Raw genomic sequence first — 17713 nt, 5'->3', positions numbered from 1 at the left:
CTTTAACTTTGCAAGGTAAAGGACCAATCAGTTTGCTACACTTTTCAACTGTATAGGCTAGCAGCACCATGTAGTCATACTTCTTCTGGGCTTTATACCTGGAAACATCATTTTGTGAAGAAATTAGTCCTAGATAGTAATTTTGTCTCAACTTACCCTGTGGACACCTCTTTCAGACTTACACTGCCATTTTCAGATTTCAGCCAACTTTCAGATTAATTTCTGAATTTCTGTTTCAGTAGATTTCTAAGTGTACTGAGTTCTCCAGTTGTACCAGCCCTGATGCTGGGGAATTCGCAAGCACTCTCTTGTTCATTGTTAAAAACATTGCATTGTCTCAGTCTTTACTTTAAAATCATGCAACAGCCTAAAATACTTTTTATTATTTTGAAATCTTTCAAGGATTTCAGTTGGAAACATTTGAGAGACATCTCCTGCTACATTTTATTTCCACAGGATAAAACAATTAATTAAGCCTAAAACCTAAGTATAGAACAGCAGTAATAGGAAGTGTGAACTACTTGCTTAAGCCTCAGAGCTCCATACGCCTTTCCTAATGAGTCTGTTTGTTGTGAAAAGAGAAAGAAGTGCTCTTTAAAAGAGCAGCAAAAGTACTGGGCCAAATGAGGATGCATGGAGTGTTTTGACAGAGGAACTTGCGTGCAACACTAGGTCATTAAGTTCAGCAAAATGGTGAAGGAAAGGTTTGCTATAATCTATAGCCTGTAGTGAGGTCACCAACTAAACTGACTTCATGACAGGAAAAGATCCTAGACTGATCAGAAAGTGTCCTTTGATAAAGGACAGCATTCCTTTGCCTAAACAGCTCTTTCAGGCCTGCGGAGGAAAAAAATGTGTTAGCTTGACTTGCTTGGACATATAGTATGTGGCTGTCAGTACTGTGAAAACTTTTGTGGGTTATAAAATGATTAACTGACCATTCGAGTTCTAGAAATGTAGAATTTGTAGCAGCAATCAGCTCCTCTGAGAGGAGGCAGCAGAGTGTGAAACCTGAATTCAAGCAACAGAGAGGCTGAAAGAATAATTAAAACTAGAAATAACTTGGAACTGCTAGAAATTATATTCAAGGTTTGCAATATGGCAATAATATCTGTATTTATCCAGACATGTGTGTATAATGACAGACATCGTTTCCAAACAGAAAGATGGTTGCCAAATATTGTTCTCCAGCTATCATAATATTCCAGAGTGAACTGTTTTAAAATATTCTCTGAGGACTTCTGGTCACAAATATTTCTAAAGAGTATGCACTTAACTCATGCCAGTCAATATCATAAAGAAACCCTACAGCTAAATTAGCAAAGTAGAGATCTCATACTTATTGACCAAACCCTGATGTTTCTTGTGCCTTAGGCTCCAGGTCTGTAGCTTATAGGGTAATAGTATTTCTGGTATGTAAAGGTGTGCATTCCAGTCTTAACATTTTTATATAGAAGATTAAATACTTTATAGCATATTTGCCTATTGAGGAAACTCATTTGCCTTGAGGAAAAAAGCATTATCTTATGAATTGCCTTTAACTTTACAGGATACTGCATTTCTGAGAATCAGGATCTCTCCTGAACATTTCAAAGGACTACACAGAGGACCTACTTTTTCTCAAGGGATCCAAGTTATTGTGTTTGGACTTTTAAGTCAGTCCTAGAATACGAATGTGGACTTCAGGTAGAATGAGCAATGCAAAGAACTTGTTTGGACTTGGCATCTCCTTGTATTTTTGGGGACTGATGGACCTTACTACAACTGTGCTGTCAGGAAGTGCCAGGCCCCTCACTGAAGGACAGGAAGACAACCTGTCAGACAAGCTGCATCAGCGTATGAAGAGGAGCTGGGTGTGGAACCAGTTTTTTGTTCTGGAGGAATACACAGGAACTGACCCTCTCTACGTTGGGAAGGTAAGACCCACAGCAGGAGGATGTCTGGAAGAGTGTACCCATGTGTGTATCTGCAGATTGTGGTGAAACATGGGATGTTTCCTCAAGTGCCTTTGCCTTCTTTCTGGCAGTGAATTTATCTGCATTAATTTCACTTCTGCTCCCAAGAGCTTTTGCCCCATGTCACCTTTGTTTGGGAAGAATTTCTGTTTCAAGAGGCTGTCAATATGTTTGCCTATTTCAAAGAGATCTGCTGCATCAATCATCATCTGTAATTTGAGGTAGTGTTAGAAAATCTGCAGTGATCTTTCCAGGGACTCCTACAATGTCAAGGCAAAGCAAGGTTATACTGACATATAAAGATTAGGAAAGAAAGGGTTTGTGATCATGCTTCTGTCCATGATCAAGTCAGATAGAAGCTGCAATTCCAAATCAAATTAAATATCCAGTTTCCCTTGAAAACTGACATTTCAATTTTTATTTTCTGCAAATCTCCAGGGTCAGAGTATCTTCTGGCTTACCACATCTTGACTGCAGGTTAATTCTCTGGTCTACAGAGAATTTGCTCCAGATTGAGAAGGGTAAAGGGACAGCTCATTAAATCTAGCCATTAAGGGTTCTATTTTTGGATCCCTTATACCCCAAAAATCTACCCATGTGTGCAGATATGTGTAAAATGTATTCCTGAGCTCATCCCATATACTTGGTTATATTTTGCGTTCACTTTTCTGTGTCTCCTTGAGGCAGAAGCTGATGGAAATCAGACCAGTGATGTCTGCCATCACAATCTGCCTCACTGTAACCATCCTCCTTTTTTGTTTTTAAAGACCCTGAATTGCTGACCCTGCATTGACCCTGTTAATGAAAGTTTTATAGTCAGCATCAAGTTTGCTTCTATTCTACGCCAAGGCGAAAAATCTGGACAAAAATGGGGAGGGAGAAAGTAAATGTGCTTAAATGTTTGAACAATACAATCAAGATTTTACATGCCTAGAATATCAGATATGGCTATTACAAGTGGAGACTGCTTATACGTATATATGAAAATAAAAAACTTTGAAAGGATGTGAGAAAGCAATTCCTTCACATTTCATTGCTAATTTTTCACATTATATAGGCTCCGTTTTTCCTTCCAAGCTATTCATCTGCAGGGAAAAAAAAAAAAAACATATCCAGAGGCCCAGTTTGGACTCATATTTATCATTCTGCAATCCCATAGAGCTAAACTGTGCTCCCAGCCACACCATTATAAATCAAAATGAATCCATGGGCTTCAAAAGACCTCCTCCTGATTTATCCCTGCATGACTGACAGCAAGATGTGCTCTCTTTCCTCCCACAGCAATGGCATTAGTGGTGATTGCCTCCAGATGAGACCTCATTAGTCTTCATTCATCTGTGCACCTAGCTTTTCAGCTCTTGATATCTCTATTGATTAAAGAAATTAATATTTGTTTTCATGCAATTCCCAGCTTCAGAACAAGGGCCAGACTTATTATTTCACATTCTGAGTTACATCTGAAATTACTTCAGGCTTTCACCTGTGAGCCAAATCTTAGCTGAAACAAGTGAGGGGAGGAATCAACTCATCTTTTAGACCTGACACTGTTTTTTGGGAGCACAGGAACTTGGCACAGGCAGCAGCACTCCTGAGCTTGCTGCCCCTCGCCTCTGCCCAAGGGAAGGACACCAACACAGCTCCTCACGGCCTGTGCCCGCCTTTCCCAAGTTTCTACCAGGGAGCTTCTCCAAGGCTGCCTGCATGATGGCTGTGCTCTCATCAGGGTGCACAAGGGCTAATTAGCTCCCCTGGCTAACAGGGCCAATTAGTCCCATGAACTGCTGAGCTGACACGGATGGATCGCTCCAAAGGCCTCCTAACTCAGCGGTGCTCCGTGTAGTCCCAGCACCAGGGAACTCTGCTGCCAAAAGGGGCCTCTGAGGCTCACACATTCCATGCTCTCCCATGCCCATCTGGGTGTGGAGCAGCCAGCCGAGCACTGGGATGAATGCTCTGGGGCTCTGTGAGGCAAAGGCTTCCCCTTGCCTCACCCAGCCGGAGGCACAGGCACTCCCAACAGGCAGCAGTCTCCCGCAATTCATCGCCCGCCTGCGTTCGTGCTGCCTGAGTCTTAGGGATCCTTAGGAAAGGGGTCAGCAGGGAATAGACTGTGGGGTGAATTAATTGTTCTGGCAGGCCAGAAATTTTTCAGCCCAAGTCACCCCAGGCTGACTCAAAAATAGCTCTGTAAAGGCTGGCACAGATTGGGGCGGAGGTGCAACAGGGCTTCCAGTCTGCTGCTGGCTGCTCACACCAGCCCTCCAAAACAGCCCTGGGTCTCATGCCAGGGCAGGCAGGATCTCTTCTAACTGATACCACCCTCAACATCCTGAAACATCCTCATAGCCAGGCCTTGCCTTTATCCAGCTGCTCTCTCCAAGCCCCTGTCAGAAGGAGAAAGAATGCACAGCACAGAGCAGGTCGTACAGCTGGTTCTGGCTGGTTCTGTATGACTGAAGTGACCAAAAAAGCACCTTGATTTGAACCACAGGTCCAGGCTTGCCTAATATGATTTCCAAGGCTGCTACAATTCTGTGAACTTTCCTAGACAACTGTTAAGGCAAGGCACAAAATGTCTTCTGGACAGGGAAATGAAAGAAACTTCCTGATGTGAAGTCAGTACAATTTTTGCTTTTCTCCAGTGCTCATGATAGTGATTTAAAGTACTTCAGCTTCAGAGGGTTCCCGGTCCTGTCACAGATAAATACAAGGCTTCAGTTTTCCTAGAGGTAGCCATTATTGGCTAATAGGATGAACCAGGGAAACCAAAGCCCCTTCATTTGCTACAGCAGGTATTTTCCACATTCACTGAGCAGCCTACACTGTGTCAGTAATTTAACTGGGGACAGACTTCACCATTTTGCTGTGTTGGAGACTCCCTAACCCTGTTTCAAAGGAAAGAAGCATTTGAACCACAGCAGCTGAATAAATGAATAAAATGCAACCTCTCCACAGACTATCAATGTGATACCACACTCACTCAGGCATCCTTACAAAAATCCCCTGCAGGTGCTACCTCCCTGGAAGCAGAAAAGGGAAAAGCACATCAAGGATGGAGTCACATACTGGTTAGGAAAGCTGTGTGAGTCCTCCCCTGAGCTGCTCACTGCAGCACTTCTCTCTTCCACATGCCCTTTGCCAGGAAACGTGTCATTCCAATGCAGATGTAACATCCTTATCTTTTTGTACTATTCTCATCAAAAGAAGCAACCCAGGTTGACACAGTTAAAAATTTCCCAGGAGTTATCAGCTTTATTCCTCCAATAATCCATTCCTTAATATGGAGGAGAAAGTACAAATTAATTCCTCCTACTCTGTATCAGCCACATGGCAGCACAACTTATTGCACCACCCATAAAACAGAGCCAACTTAAAACTAGATCACCTTTCCAACACAGTGACTTTAACACTCCAAACTACAGCATCCTGATATTAGATTTGGTGTGAGCTTCAGTCCCTTCAGACACCAAATTCTTTCAGATTTATTTCAGTCTGGCAGTATTATGTCTTTTATACCCTTCTTTGCTTTGTCTAGAAAGAGCAGGTTATACTAGAAGCTGCAAAAGCGCTGCTAGCACTTTTTAACTGCTTAGCCTTGGTTGAGACCCAATGTTTCCAACAAATCACAGTTAGACAGAGATCCTCTTGCACTCCCAAATTCTTAACAGCGTGCCATGTCCATTCCTTGTTTGCTCCCTTCACAACTGCACTTATTCCAAACACAGCTTTGGACAGAAGGTGTAATTTAACCCGTGAATTTGATTCATTATTTGCTTCTAAGTATTCTGAAAATTCCTGAACACCTACTGCTATTTCAAAAAATACTTCCTTCCTTCTTTCTCTTTTCCTTCTTTTTCTCCTTCTTCTTCATTTTCTTTTCCTGTTCCTTTTCCCTTTTTCTTTTTCCTTTTTTCTTTTTTCCTCTTTTTAATTTCTTTTTAATTTTTCTCTTTCTTTTCTGTTTCATTTTTCTTTGCCTTTTCTTTGACTTTGAATTTGACTTTGACTTCTTCTTTCTCATTTTTTTTTTCCTTTTCCTTATTTAATGAGGACTTTTTGGTGTTCCAAAACACATTTTCTTCCATCAGGCCCAGCTCTAATTCCCCAATCAGGTCTAACATCTGTATCTGTCTCAGCAGCTGCATACTTTGACTGCTGCACTAATGCACTAAAACAAATGCCCAAGATGTAGCTTAGTGATTCTGAATCAATTTGAAAAGCTGTAATAGTGTCCTCCTTCTGGAATCATCCTGTTTACTAGCTCCTACAGTGATAATCTCTGAGTTATGGGTGTTTAGGGTAAGTAATGACAACCACTGCCTTTTTTTAAATTAATCACAAGATGGTGTTTCCTGAAGATACGCCAGTTTGAAGTCCTGTGCCTGCATGCGAATTAATACACATGGCAGCCATCTAAATTTAACTGTTTACCACTGCCAAATTTTTCTGGGCTTGTTCTTCCACCATTCAGTTAATACATCACCTGAGAGCTGCCAGTTTTCCTCCAAAGGATCGATGTTTCTCAGATGCAGCAGCCACTGCAGGGACCAGAGGTGGAGGAAGTGGAATACCACTGACCTGACACAGCCAATTGTCACGACCTGCACATTCAGCTCTTGCAGCCACCTTGCAGTGCTGCTGCCTCTAACACTCACTGTCCCAGCAGTCCCTTGGAGTCCATGGGCAACCTACATGTGGGTCTGTCTGCATGGGATGTGCCATAGAAAACCATGGGATCCCACCTCAGCTGAAAGCAGTCCTGCCCTAAAACCAGGAGTGAGTCCAAGTTTTGCATGGGTCATGAGACATACCTGAGAGCCAAGGAAGGCAGACACCCTTCAGAGAGCAAACATCTTCAACCAGAACCTTTGCTGGGGGAAGAGGTGTTTCCACTCCCCAGTCAGTGGGATCATGGATCCTAAAACAGCGGAGGAGCTGCTTCACTGGCACTGGAAAAGCTTAGGTCAGATAAGTCACTTTGTCCGCATCCCTATTAGACTTTTTCCTTACACATAACCCTAGGTTTTTCCTTATACATAAAGGGAAAAAATGAACCTTTTTCCTTATACATAAAGAACCCATAAATAACTTAATAATAAATTACTGCATAGGTTCTTTATGTTTTTAAAGAGCTCAGAGATGAGATTTCTTCTTTCTTTCTTGGGAGAATAGCCTGTAATCAAATGTACAAAGTTTGACTTCTGCTTTTCAACACAAATTATCCATTTGTGTTTGGACTCTTTCTCCAAATCCCACCAATCCTCTGTTCATATATTCAGTTTATTATTCTAAGATTATTCTCTCCAGTACAAGTATTTACCTATGTTTGGCCCCATCCTCCAAAATTACTCCCATATGTCCTTTCAGCTCATCAAAGCATTAAACACACATTTAATTCCAACCATATTTCTGAGATTATTTGCTCATATATGTATTTTTAAATGTGTTTAACTGAATCCAGCCCACTTTCATTACTTATTTTTATTATTGTTTATCCTTTATTCATATCCCAAAATGATAATCACAATGGAAAACAATATTCACATCTGAACTATTTTGATTATTGCACCTCAAGTCTATTGCCTTCCTGTCTTTTGGGATTGAATGAATACCATCTCTGGGCATTAGTCTTTATGCTCTGTTCCTCAAAAGCAGGAAGTATGAGCATACCACTGTGGATTTTCATATTGTGAGTGAAATTAAGCAATTTGATTGCTTGTGATAGTCATTCCAGTATTTCGTGGGAACCAGGTGTTTAACGGAATTTAGTCCCCAGAATGATTTGTTTCCCTGTTTTAGATTATAATTAGTACTGTGTTTACTTTGCTCTGTTCTGTTGTATTCACAACTATCTGTGGCTGCTCAGAACTAATTAGCAGTCATGCAATAAATCCGTTTGCTAATTTCCTAGAAAATCTGGGATGGTTCTCATCTCTATAGCCTGCCATGAGCATAAGCAACTGTTTCTTGCTGCTTACCTTACCTACTGTTTGACAATATTCCTTCCTGAAGATATAAGGATCCAGACTAATTTTATTACTAAAATTTAATGGAAAAAAATTAAAATATTTCTGAATCATAACACCTCCCATTCTGCTTTCCCCCTGATTCCAAACAGATTCGCCTTATTTGCCCCAACATTATGCTACCCCTGTAATATTTGACTCCTCTTAAGCCATGTGAGCAAGCACAGTCTGCAGCTTTGCTGACCTCACTTGATCCCAAGCCTTCTCAGTGGTCAATGCAATCACGCAGAAGATAATTATTGTGTTGAGGGAGACTCCAAACAGGCACAGAGCCTGTTCCTGTTTGGGTGCCTCTGCCTTTTCTTTTGGCACAGCTGTGGGTGCAAAAACAGGAAGACAGGAGAGGGTTTTTAATTGCAACTATGCGATACAGACTTTACTATTTGCCTCTTTCAGCAAAGCGAGTTCATTAAAACCAGCTTGTGAGTCCCAACAGTGAGAGCAGAATGCTCGGGATGATCACGTGCTTAATGCTTCCCAGCAGCTGCTTACCCAGCTCACGGTCTAATTGAATCCTGCTCCTTTCCACAGCTCCACTCTGACATGGACAGGGGAGATGGTTCGATCAAATACATCCTCTCAGGAGAGGGAGCTGGCATTGTGTTCACAATTGATGACACGACAGGGGACATCCATGCCATTCAGCGGCTGGACCGGGAAGAAAGGTCACAGTACACCCTCAGAGCGCAGGCTCTGGACAGGCGGACCGGCCGGCCGATGGAACCGGAGTCAGAGTTTATCATCAAAATCCAAGACATCAATGACAATGAACCCAAGTTTCTGGATGGACCTTACGTAGCCTCTGTTCCAGAAATGTCACCAGTGGGTAAGGCGGATTTTGTGGAGTCTCTTTCCCTCATAAGCACATTGGAGATGGTTACCAAAACACAAATTCCCTGACTGCTTGAACTCAGCTTCTCTGCCCCTTGCGCAGGAGCTGCAGGGCAGAGGAGCTTACCCTGGGGTTCCTGGCTGCTGTAGAAAAGGGACAGCAGGCTTTACATCAGCATCATCTTGGCTTCTCTGAAAGAAAACATGCCAAGGGAAGCCCAAGAGCTGAAAAAAAAGTGTGATTCTCCTCTGACATCAGATGGTAGAAGTAGTAATGACCATTAGACAGCCATTACCATCCCAGAAACAACACAGTCTTAGCAACCTAATCAAGTTCATACCGAGAGCTCAAATGCTGTCCAAGAGCCCTTGAAAACATGGAGACATGAAAACAACCATTAGCTCCTTCTAATCCATGTAAGCCCACACTAAACAAAGTTCAGTGAATCCTGAGATTCTGGTACTATTTGCCCTCTGCTTTTAGAGAATGGGATCATGTTGAAGACAGTCCTGCTATTGCAAAGCAGAAGATAAACAGCAGCCTTCCTATCTACACAAGTTAGGAGAAATTATTTCCATATAGGAAATCAAATAATCACAAAATACTCGTTTTTGGGACTTTTTTTCTTTCTTTCCGAGTTGTTTTGTTGCTTATTGCTTTTTGGCTCTGTGACATCACTGCAGAGATAATAACACCATACAAATTTAACGTCCTGAAGTTACAGATATGCTTCAACTTCTCATTCTTCAATATTATGTTGACATAAAGCTAGAGAGAAGCATCAAATACAAAAGTTCCAGTCAGAAATAATGTTTCTTAATGGTAATGGCTAGCTTGAATTCAGATCTATCTTCAAGTACTTATCCAGTAACAGTGGATTTGTTTCTAACACAAAACATTATGTAGAAGGCTAGATGCATTCATAAAGGTATTGTCTGACATTTTAAGGAGTCTAAATACACATATTTCAGTTGTGCCTCACCTTCTTCTTGTTCTTGATAAATCACATCACCTGCAAGTCATTCCTAGCTTCAGAAGAAGCAGATCTTGAAAACCAATTGAAAAAGAAATATATATGCCTCCGTGTGGGTTCCAAAAGGCACTTCCTCACTGTATAATCTCTAGGCCATGCAATGTAAACTGCAATCCCACAGAGAGATTATCTCAGACATACATCCCTTCATGCTCACTGTTTGTGTGCAATTTCCATCCCTCAGTCAACTCAGAGTATCTATGGGCGTGCTAGAACAGTTCGTGATTTATGTCAGCAGAGCTGTGGAACTTCTTTGAGCTGTCTCCTAATAACATTTAAAATCAAGACAAGGGGGAAAGAAGCAAGCACTATATAATTACCATCTCTCTGCCAACCATAACAAAGTACTGTTAGTTCAGCAATTCTGTAACTGTAGTCCATAGAGTACTTGCTCTTTTATATCTTCTTACAGACGCGTGATGAATTAATACCTATTAATTCCTTTAGTGCTAATGAGCTACAAGTATGAGCAATAAGTAAAAGAACTACAAGCATCAAATGAAAAGGTTCGGTGTGGGAAAGCTCTTGTTAGGCATGTCAATTTACTTTGAACTGTGTACTTTTCCTGCCAGCTCTTTATCCCACAAGGTCTTACCTTGATGGTTTTTTTGTCAGGCACCTCTGTTATCCAGGTGACAGCGACAGATGCTGATGACCCAACCTATGGGAACAGTGCAAGAGTAGTATACAGTATTCTCCAAGGACAACCATATTTCTCTGTGGACTCTCGGACAGGTATGTTATTTCATCAGGGAATAAGTCAGTGCGAAAACCAAAAGAAAAAGTTGCAAGCAGAAAGAAAGGGCAGTGCATCATAGCTGTGGTCAGAGAAATGTGTTTCTGTGGCTTGGAGCCAAGACAGAGCAGCACTGTGCAAGGGGTAAAGTAATGCTGTGGTAGTGAGCTCCAGAAGAAGAACGTGCTTTTTCCAGTGATATATTCCTCTGAATGACCATATTCTGCAACTCAGGATCTGGATGGCTGTGGAGCTGTAAATACTCTTGCTGGTTTCTATCATTGAAAAATGTCTTCAACAGATCTAGTTGATAACAAGGCTTAGGGGGGGAAAAAATCTATGAACCAGCCAGGACTGGAAAGTGCAAGCTAAAGGATGCAGTTATCTGGAGTAGTTTTACCTAAGGGTGTTCTTGTTAATAACCTTACATTTTTCTATAGGACACCCTCTCTCCTTTGCTTGCTTTCTCTCTCTTTTCTGTATATATCCAAGGTTTATATTCAAAAGTGGAATCTGACAGATTCTGACAGTTTCTAAAGGGCATCTGTAGTGCTAAGGTCAGAAACTCATGAGACGATAGTCACTGCAGAGCCCTAGGGGACAACATAGGAAAAACACAGAATAATCTACTTCTGAAGTTAGCAGTTTACAGGGTAGGTGCTCTAGCCAAAGAAAAACTTGTATGTGGCATGTCATTTTCTTAGTTTTGTTCATACTTACAATATAAATAAACTACTAATGTTCTTTTGTAATCAGGTTATCCACCACAAACTAACATAGGAGTAATCATAGATTTGCTGAGTACCAAATGATTTGCAAGAAAGCAAAGGACCAATATTTGGGGTCAGATCCAGTACAGATTTTACCACTAGAATGCAATTTATACAGAAGATAGGCCCCTATGTCCAAAATTATGTATTTTATTAGTATTTAATTCAGAAAAGGTCTTTTTCTTCTCTTATTAACATTGCAGTCACTTAGACCTGTGTCTCCAGGACAGGTTCAGAGATGCCTCAGCCTTTAGCTGCCTCAGTCAGCAACTGAACTCCCATATAGTTGTGGCTCACTGTTGTGAGCCAGAAACCATTTCCCCATCCCAAGCACAGAACTGTAGTCAGCTTCCCCTGTGCAAACTCACCTGTGGGATTTGGTACCCACAAAATGCAATTGTCAGCTCTGATGTTCTTCTAAAACAGAGCTAGAGCATAAATGACCAACAGCTTCTTTGTATTGATAGACAGTGATTAAAACACCCAACAGTGGACAACTCATTTCAGTACAGTCCTCCTCTAGAAGCATTTGGAGTCCCTACCATTTCCTTCCTGACACAGCCTCTTGGTTCCAGAAGTGTGCTCCTATTCCTATTCTGTCACTGTCCTCACAGGTGCTGAACAACTGTCTATGTGAAAGCAGAACTTTGAAGGGAAGTTGAGAGCCTCCTCCTCCCTTTTTCCAGAATACTTTTACATCCTGACCACAATCATATTCCCCTAGAAGATAAAAGAGGTCTCCCACTTCCCAGGAAACCATCTGGCTGTTACAGAAAAGAAAAAACATCACCTCTGCTCTTTACTCTTCTTTTAAGAGCACAAACCTCACTCATTTTAGTGAAATAAATTATTCCAGCACATTTATTTGGAAGATCTAAAGATCTGAACCTCTCCCATAACGTTTCCCATAGCCCTAAGGATTGGTTTAATGTTCACCACCATCCTTAGCATTTCTTTGCTGACTGGCTGTGTGCAGCAGCATCAGATGCTCCCTGCCCTGTGTTGCTGCTCCTGTGGGTACCTGATCTGGCTCTGAGTCCTGGTGTCTTGGACTAGCCCTCCTCTAGGGACCAGAGGCCCCCAAGATAGCCATGGCAGAGCCTGGGGTTTAGGCACTGATGTCTTTTTTTAGGCCAAGCCAAGAGTGGAAATTCCCTACAAAGTGTTCATACATGGAGAAAATACTTCCCAAAATGCTAAGTATTTTCATATCTTATTTATATATCCATGGGAGCTAAGGAACTACAGCACTTCACAGGAGGCACTCAGCTTTGCAGGATGGGGCTCTGAAGGACTCCATGCAGGAAGATTAAAATAGCACACTGCGAGTTGTTCCGTACTGGTCACTATTTCTTCCCTTCACACACAGTGATAATTGCCAAGGCAATATCTTTTTACTGCTTTTTTATTAAACCCATACATTGTCTTTCTGCTAAAAATAAAGACTAAATGCAGATCAATCAAGTTAATAGTGTCCTGATGTGCAAGTGCTGCACAGTGTGTCGAGCCGTGTGAGCTGCGATGGTGCCTGGCGCTGACACACACTTGCCCCCAGCCCCAAGGGATCCCAAAAGTGTCGCTGCCAAGGGAGTGTCCCCTGGCAGCGCATCCCCGGCTGCTCGACGGAGTACCCTGGAGGTGCTGGAGGCGTGAGGGATGGGTGGGGCTGGGAGGGCTGCAGGATGGGCAGGCAGGACCCGCGGATCCATGAGGGGCCAGCGGGAGCGCCTGGCAGTCCCGCAGCACCGACAGCGCTGCCCGGGCTGGCGCCTCGCAGCTCCTTGAGAGAAGTGCTGCTGCCACCTCATGTCCTCTAGCAGTAGTGTTACCCCGACGGGAAGCGAAGCAAAGGGACGCCCTGCGGTCTGGGGCAGCAGCGTGGCCCCTCCGGAGCGGTGTGTCCCACACTGTGCGCTCGCAGTCCCAGCCTGGCTCCCGAAAGACGCGAGCAAAGCCCGCGGGATCATGCCGGGTGGCCTCCAGGACTGTGTGTTTAGGAACACTCCGGAAAACTCGTCTTAATGGATCTTTTAGCAAAGCACATCACTTCCAGCTTTTGTGCAGAGATATCGTGAGCAGGGCCTTAATTCGACGTAGCACGCTGTTCCCAAAAAGCTTTTCCTTGGAAGGCAACATTTTAATTTTGAACAGCAGCCTGTCCCAGATCTGATGCATTTTAACTGAGCTTCTTTAAAATTCACACCTTCTGTCAACCTAGATTCCACTTGGGTGAGTTTCACTCTGCCAGGAAAGGTGGGACTCAGTGCAGAGCCTGGCCTCATTCTTGATGCAGGGAATAGGATGCAGGAGCAAGAGCCCTCCATCCTCTTTGTGTGCTCTCTAACTGCAATTTTCTTTTGTTCCACAAACCCCTTCCCACCCTCAATCTCAGGCTTAATTAGAACAGCTCTAATGAACATGGACCGAGAAGCAAAGGAATATTATGAAGTGATTATCCAGGCCAAGGATATGGGTGGACAGCTGGGAGGATTAGCTGGAACAACCACTGTCAACATCACCCTCTCTGATGTCAATGACAATCCACCCAGATTTCCACAGAGTGAGTACCCGTGGTGCCAGGATGGGCAAAAGGGGATGGCTGAGTTATATGTCTGCTGTTTGCTCTCATGACAACCATTTTCAAACTCAGGATAGTGACAACTAGAGATGGGCAGAATTTCAGACTCAATACAGAACTCTCGTTCTGAAAAATGTCAAAAAGAATTATTCAACACCTTGCCATTCAGGAAAAAAATTCTGACTTCTAAAATTATCAAAAACAACACTTTTTTTAAAGGATGGGAAATTAATTTACAGAAAAATGCAGGAAGGACAACTTTTGTGTTTAGACTGCTCGTGGCCATTGCCTTTGGCTACTAATTGCCACCCTGATTGTCTTCTCATCCTACCTCCAGAAGGATGTCTCTCAAATCAGGGACATGTGGTGGTGCTGGAAGTTGGAAGATAATTCATTCAACACTCCAGCCAGGCCGCAGCAGGGGAGTGTCTGGGAGCTGTGCTGCCAGTGTGGAGTGGATTGTCATACAGGCTGCTCTCCAGGAAAGGTTCATCCAAACCCTGGCAATATGCAGTTTAACCATAAGATATGTAACAGCCATAGTTAATGGAATGCAAAAATAGGCAACTCCACTCTTATCAGAAACATAACTTTGTATTTACAAAAGTGAACTTCACAACAAGATTTGTGATATTTTGCTCTTTGTTTTATCACATTTACTTACATAATTCTATATTCCCATTAAAAATTTGGTATAAGCTTTTCAGTTTTGATTGAACTAAACCTTTCAAGGGATATAATTTGGGGGTATTTTTTAAGAAAACTGATTCTTTTATTGGTGTAAATCAATCTCAAGCCATTTTGGTTTTGACATTTTTCTCATTTAGCTGAGTAATGAAAACTCCCACAGTTCTTTTTGTTGGTATTCTTCTTCTCCATCTGTTTCTTCATGTTGCACTGCTAAATCAAAATGTTTCACTAAGATCAGCAAGAAATCTCAACTTCCACTTCTGTCAGAGCAACTTGGTGAGCACACCATTGTCAATTGTATTTTGAAAGTGGCATGAATTATGACTGATATCAAGCTCTTGATTAAGAAAAATGGCAAATGATCAAACATCTTCTTTGGTATTATTCTGCCTTGTAAAGCTTAATAGTTAGTGGAGTCAACAGAGAGGATGCAGCAAGGAAGTCTTGAAAATAAAGCATGATGCCAGAGAAGTATTTTAGGTACAAAATGCACTTTTAAAATAGTAGCTTGTTCTTTCCCCAGGCCTGATGCTAAGCAAATTAGCAATGCAACAAATGTGCTCAAGACAGTATTTGCAGGGAGAGGTAATATATTTAATAGAGTAACTGGTAAATTTGAAAGAAACAGGCAAGCTCCTGAGCTTTCTTCAAGGCTGAAAAGAAGTTTGTAGGGACTTGAGAAAGGATTTGTGGTGCCCAAAACTTGTGTTTATTCCTGCTGTACAACCTGATCTAATAAAAAGATGCCTGTCTGATTAAATCTGTTCCATATCCTACTTTATATCATGGCTGCAGCAGCACTAGGGTTAATTGCCCTATTTTTCTAGTTGAAGTTCCTATTTTCAGCTGTATTGCCATGTTAAAAAGAACCTATTCAACAAACCTGTTGATATAACAAACACCTAAATAAAACTTCCCCAGGAAATTTAGCTGGGCTGTGGCTTTTTAAAGGAGCACAGCTGTCACAGCTTTGGGACAGGTAGTACATACTCTCTGCAGGCCATGAAATGTTGTGGCCTCCCTAATCCACTCTTTGCATTGCTGTGCAGTTTTTGGTTCCTCTTCACAGCCTGTTTTTTTCTCCTCTCCCCCTCTGTGCTGCTTGTGCCAGAGCATTATCAGATGAGTGTGCTGGAGTCTGCTCCTGTCAGCTCCACCGTGGGCCGCGTGGTTGCGAAAGACCTGGACGAAGGCATTAATGCAGAGATGAAATACAGCCTGGTGGATGGAGATGGGCTGGATGTCTTTGATATTAACACTGATCCTAATTACCAAGTTGGCATCATCACTGTGAGAAAGGTAAAAAAGTTTGCTTTTTATGGTAATTTATATGGCTAACAGTCCTGGTTACATTTTATGTGTGGAATATTCTCTTAATCCTGCAGTAACTTGGTTCCTGTTATGTGACAGTAGTCCCTTTCCGGCTATAAAACACAATTTCTTTAACATTTATTGCTAAAATATGAAAGCAGAATGCGTTCCCAGGAACAACTTTTATAAAGTGGGGACAGCATTAGCATAAACATGTCTTTTCCCACCAAAGAAATGTTCTAATTCCCTATTTATCTATTTAAATATTCTCTGTAGCTTAATTATCCTACAAGGCAAGAAATTAGATCAATATTTGCATTTGAACTGTACATATTTTTCACTCTGGTGTTCCACAAACAATAATAAAGCATGCCTTGGAATTATTTATAAACCAATAAAACCCAGGCAGTGTTGTTTTTTTTAATTGCTGCTTGAAGATCCATAAATGCTAATTAGGCTAGAAGAAGCTGTCTCTAAAATGGCAGCTGTGAAACTGCTGGTACTCTGTACCACAGGCTGTACAGGAAGGCATTGAGTATTTTGCTTAGGCTCCCTGCTATAGGATATTTATTCTATAATCTTACAGAAATGTTAGAAGTTTAACTCTGCTTCTAGGTTATGAAATTGTGACCATATTTCTGCCTAAGCATATCTAGTGTACTAATAAGGAAGTATAGTTTCCATTTAAATAGCCTGGGATTAAATTGTGCACTAAAATGGAACAATAGAGGGGAGAGCTTTGATCTTGCAAGCCTCTATGCCCTAGAGCAAAGCGTTTAAGCATGCATTTGTGGTCACCTTTCCCCAGCTCTTGTTTATGCATATTAGTCCCTAAAGTTAAACATATTTTCTGGAATGAAATAGCTATTGAATGCAAGCTCTAATGGAATTTTTCACTCATTTATCAGTGAAAGCAAATAGTTTCTTTGGAGTAAATATGTCAATAAGCTTGACTTTTGTTATTATGAATACAGTTTTGCTACATGTTCATGTATGTCAGGAGAAGTTATAAAATGTATGGTTTTATTTTTATCATACTAAATATGTACTGGCATCAAGCACATATTGCTCAATCCACCTACTGTACGTAAATATTTGTAACATCTTATGTCTGTCCGTAGCTTCATGTAATACTATGATTATCAATAGCCAAACTCTGGGAAAGTTGTCCTTTGGATACACTCAAGAAAGAAAAAATCTCAACTGCTGTTGATAGAAAATAATATCAAGATGTGGGGAGAGGGGAGAGAGAATTTCTAAACCCAGAATGAAATCTTATTTAAAAGTAAGAAAAACTTTCCCTTTCATTTTTCTTGACAGATTTCTCAAACAAAATAATGAACACTTCTAACATGGGCATCAGAAAGCCAGAATTTACAGTTACTGATAAAACTGTTGCTTGTGGTGTTGTGTCTACTTATGACAGCCCACTAATCCCACAAAATGTTGAGCACCTCCTAAAGAGCCACAGCTCCTTCCAAGCTCCCTGCCTGGGAGACTGATGCTCACCCTACCTGCCTCTTCTCCCTGCTTTCCCTTTTGCACTGCTCATGGAAGGCAGGGTGGTGGGTGACCCAGCCAGCACAGCATCCAAAACAGCCTTGTCCTGTCCTGTCCTGTCTTCCCTGACACCTCCTGATGAATCACTTTCCCACAGTGGGTTTTGCTAAATTGCCCCCTGCATGGTTTGCCTCTCAGTGCCTGTGTCAGCACTGGCAGAAGGAGGATAAGGGCAAGGACAAGGAGTGTTTTCCATGGGCTGCCTCTCCTCTTGGCTGTGTT

General features: G+C 41.9%; 1 protein-coding gene across 1 annotated transcript in view; it reads left to right on the top strand.

Moving 5' to 3' along the window:
* Positions 1–17713, top strand: part of CDH20 (cadherin 20) — a 117813-nt gene that overhangs the window by 78249 nt on the left and 21851 nt on the right. The window contains exons 2-6 of the mRNA XM_085052092.1: positions 1550–1916; positions 8513–8807; positions 10462–10581; positions 13745–13912; positions 15732–15919. Of these exons, the coding sequence (XP_084908218.1) occupies positions 1674–1916; positions 8513–8807; positions 10462–10581; positions 13745–13912; positions 15732–15919 (1014 nt within the window). The 5' untranslated portion in view covers positions 1550–1673. The remainder of the gene's footprint in view (positions 1–1549; positions 1917–8512; positions 8808–10461; positions 10582–13744; positions 13913–15731; positions 15920–17713) is intronic.

The sequence above is a fragment of the Lichenostomus cassidix genome, chromosome 2, assembly GCF_008360975.1.
Source record: "Lichenostomus cassidix isolate B80296 chromosome 2, HeHo_3.0, whole genome shotgun sequence".
Lineage (NCBI taxonomy): Eukaryota > Metazoa > Chordata > Aves > Passeriformes > Meliphagidae > Lichenostomus > Lichenostomus cassidix.
This window is presented reverse-complemented; position numbering and strand designations above follow the sequence as displayed.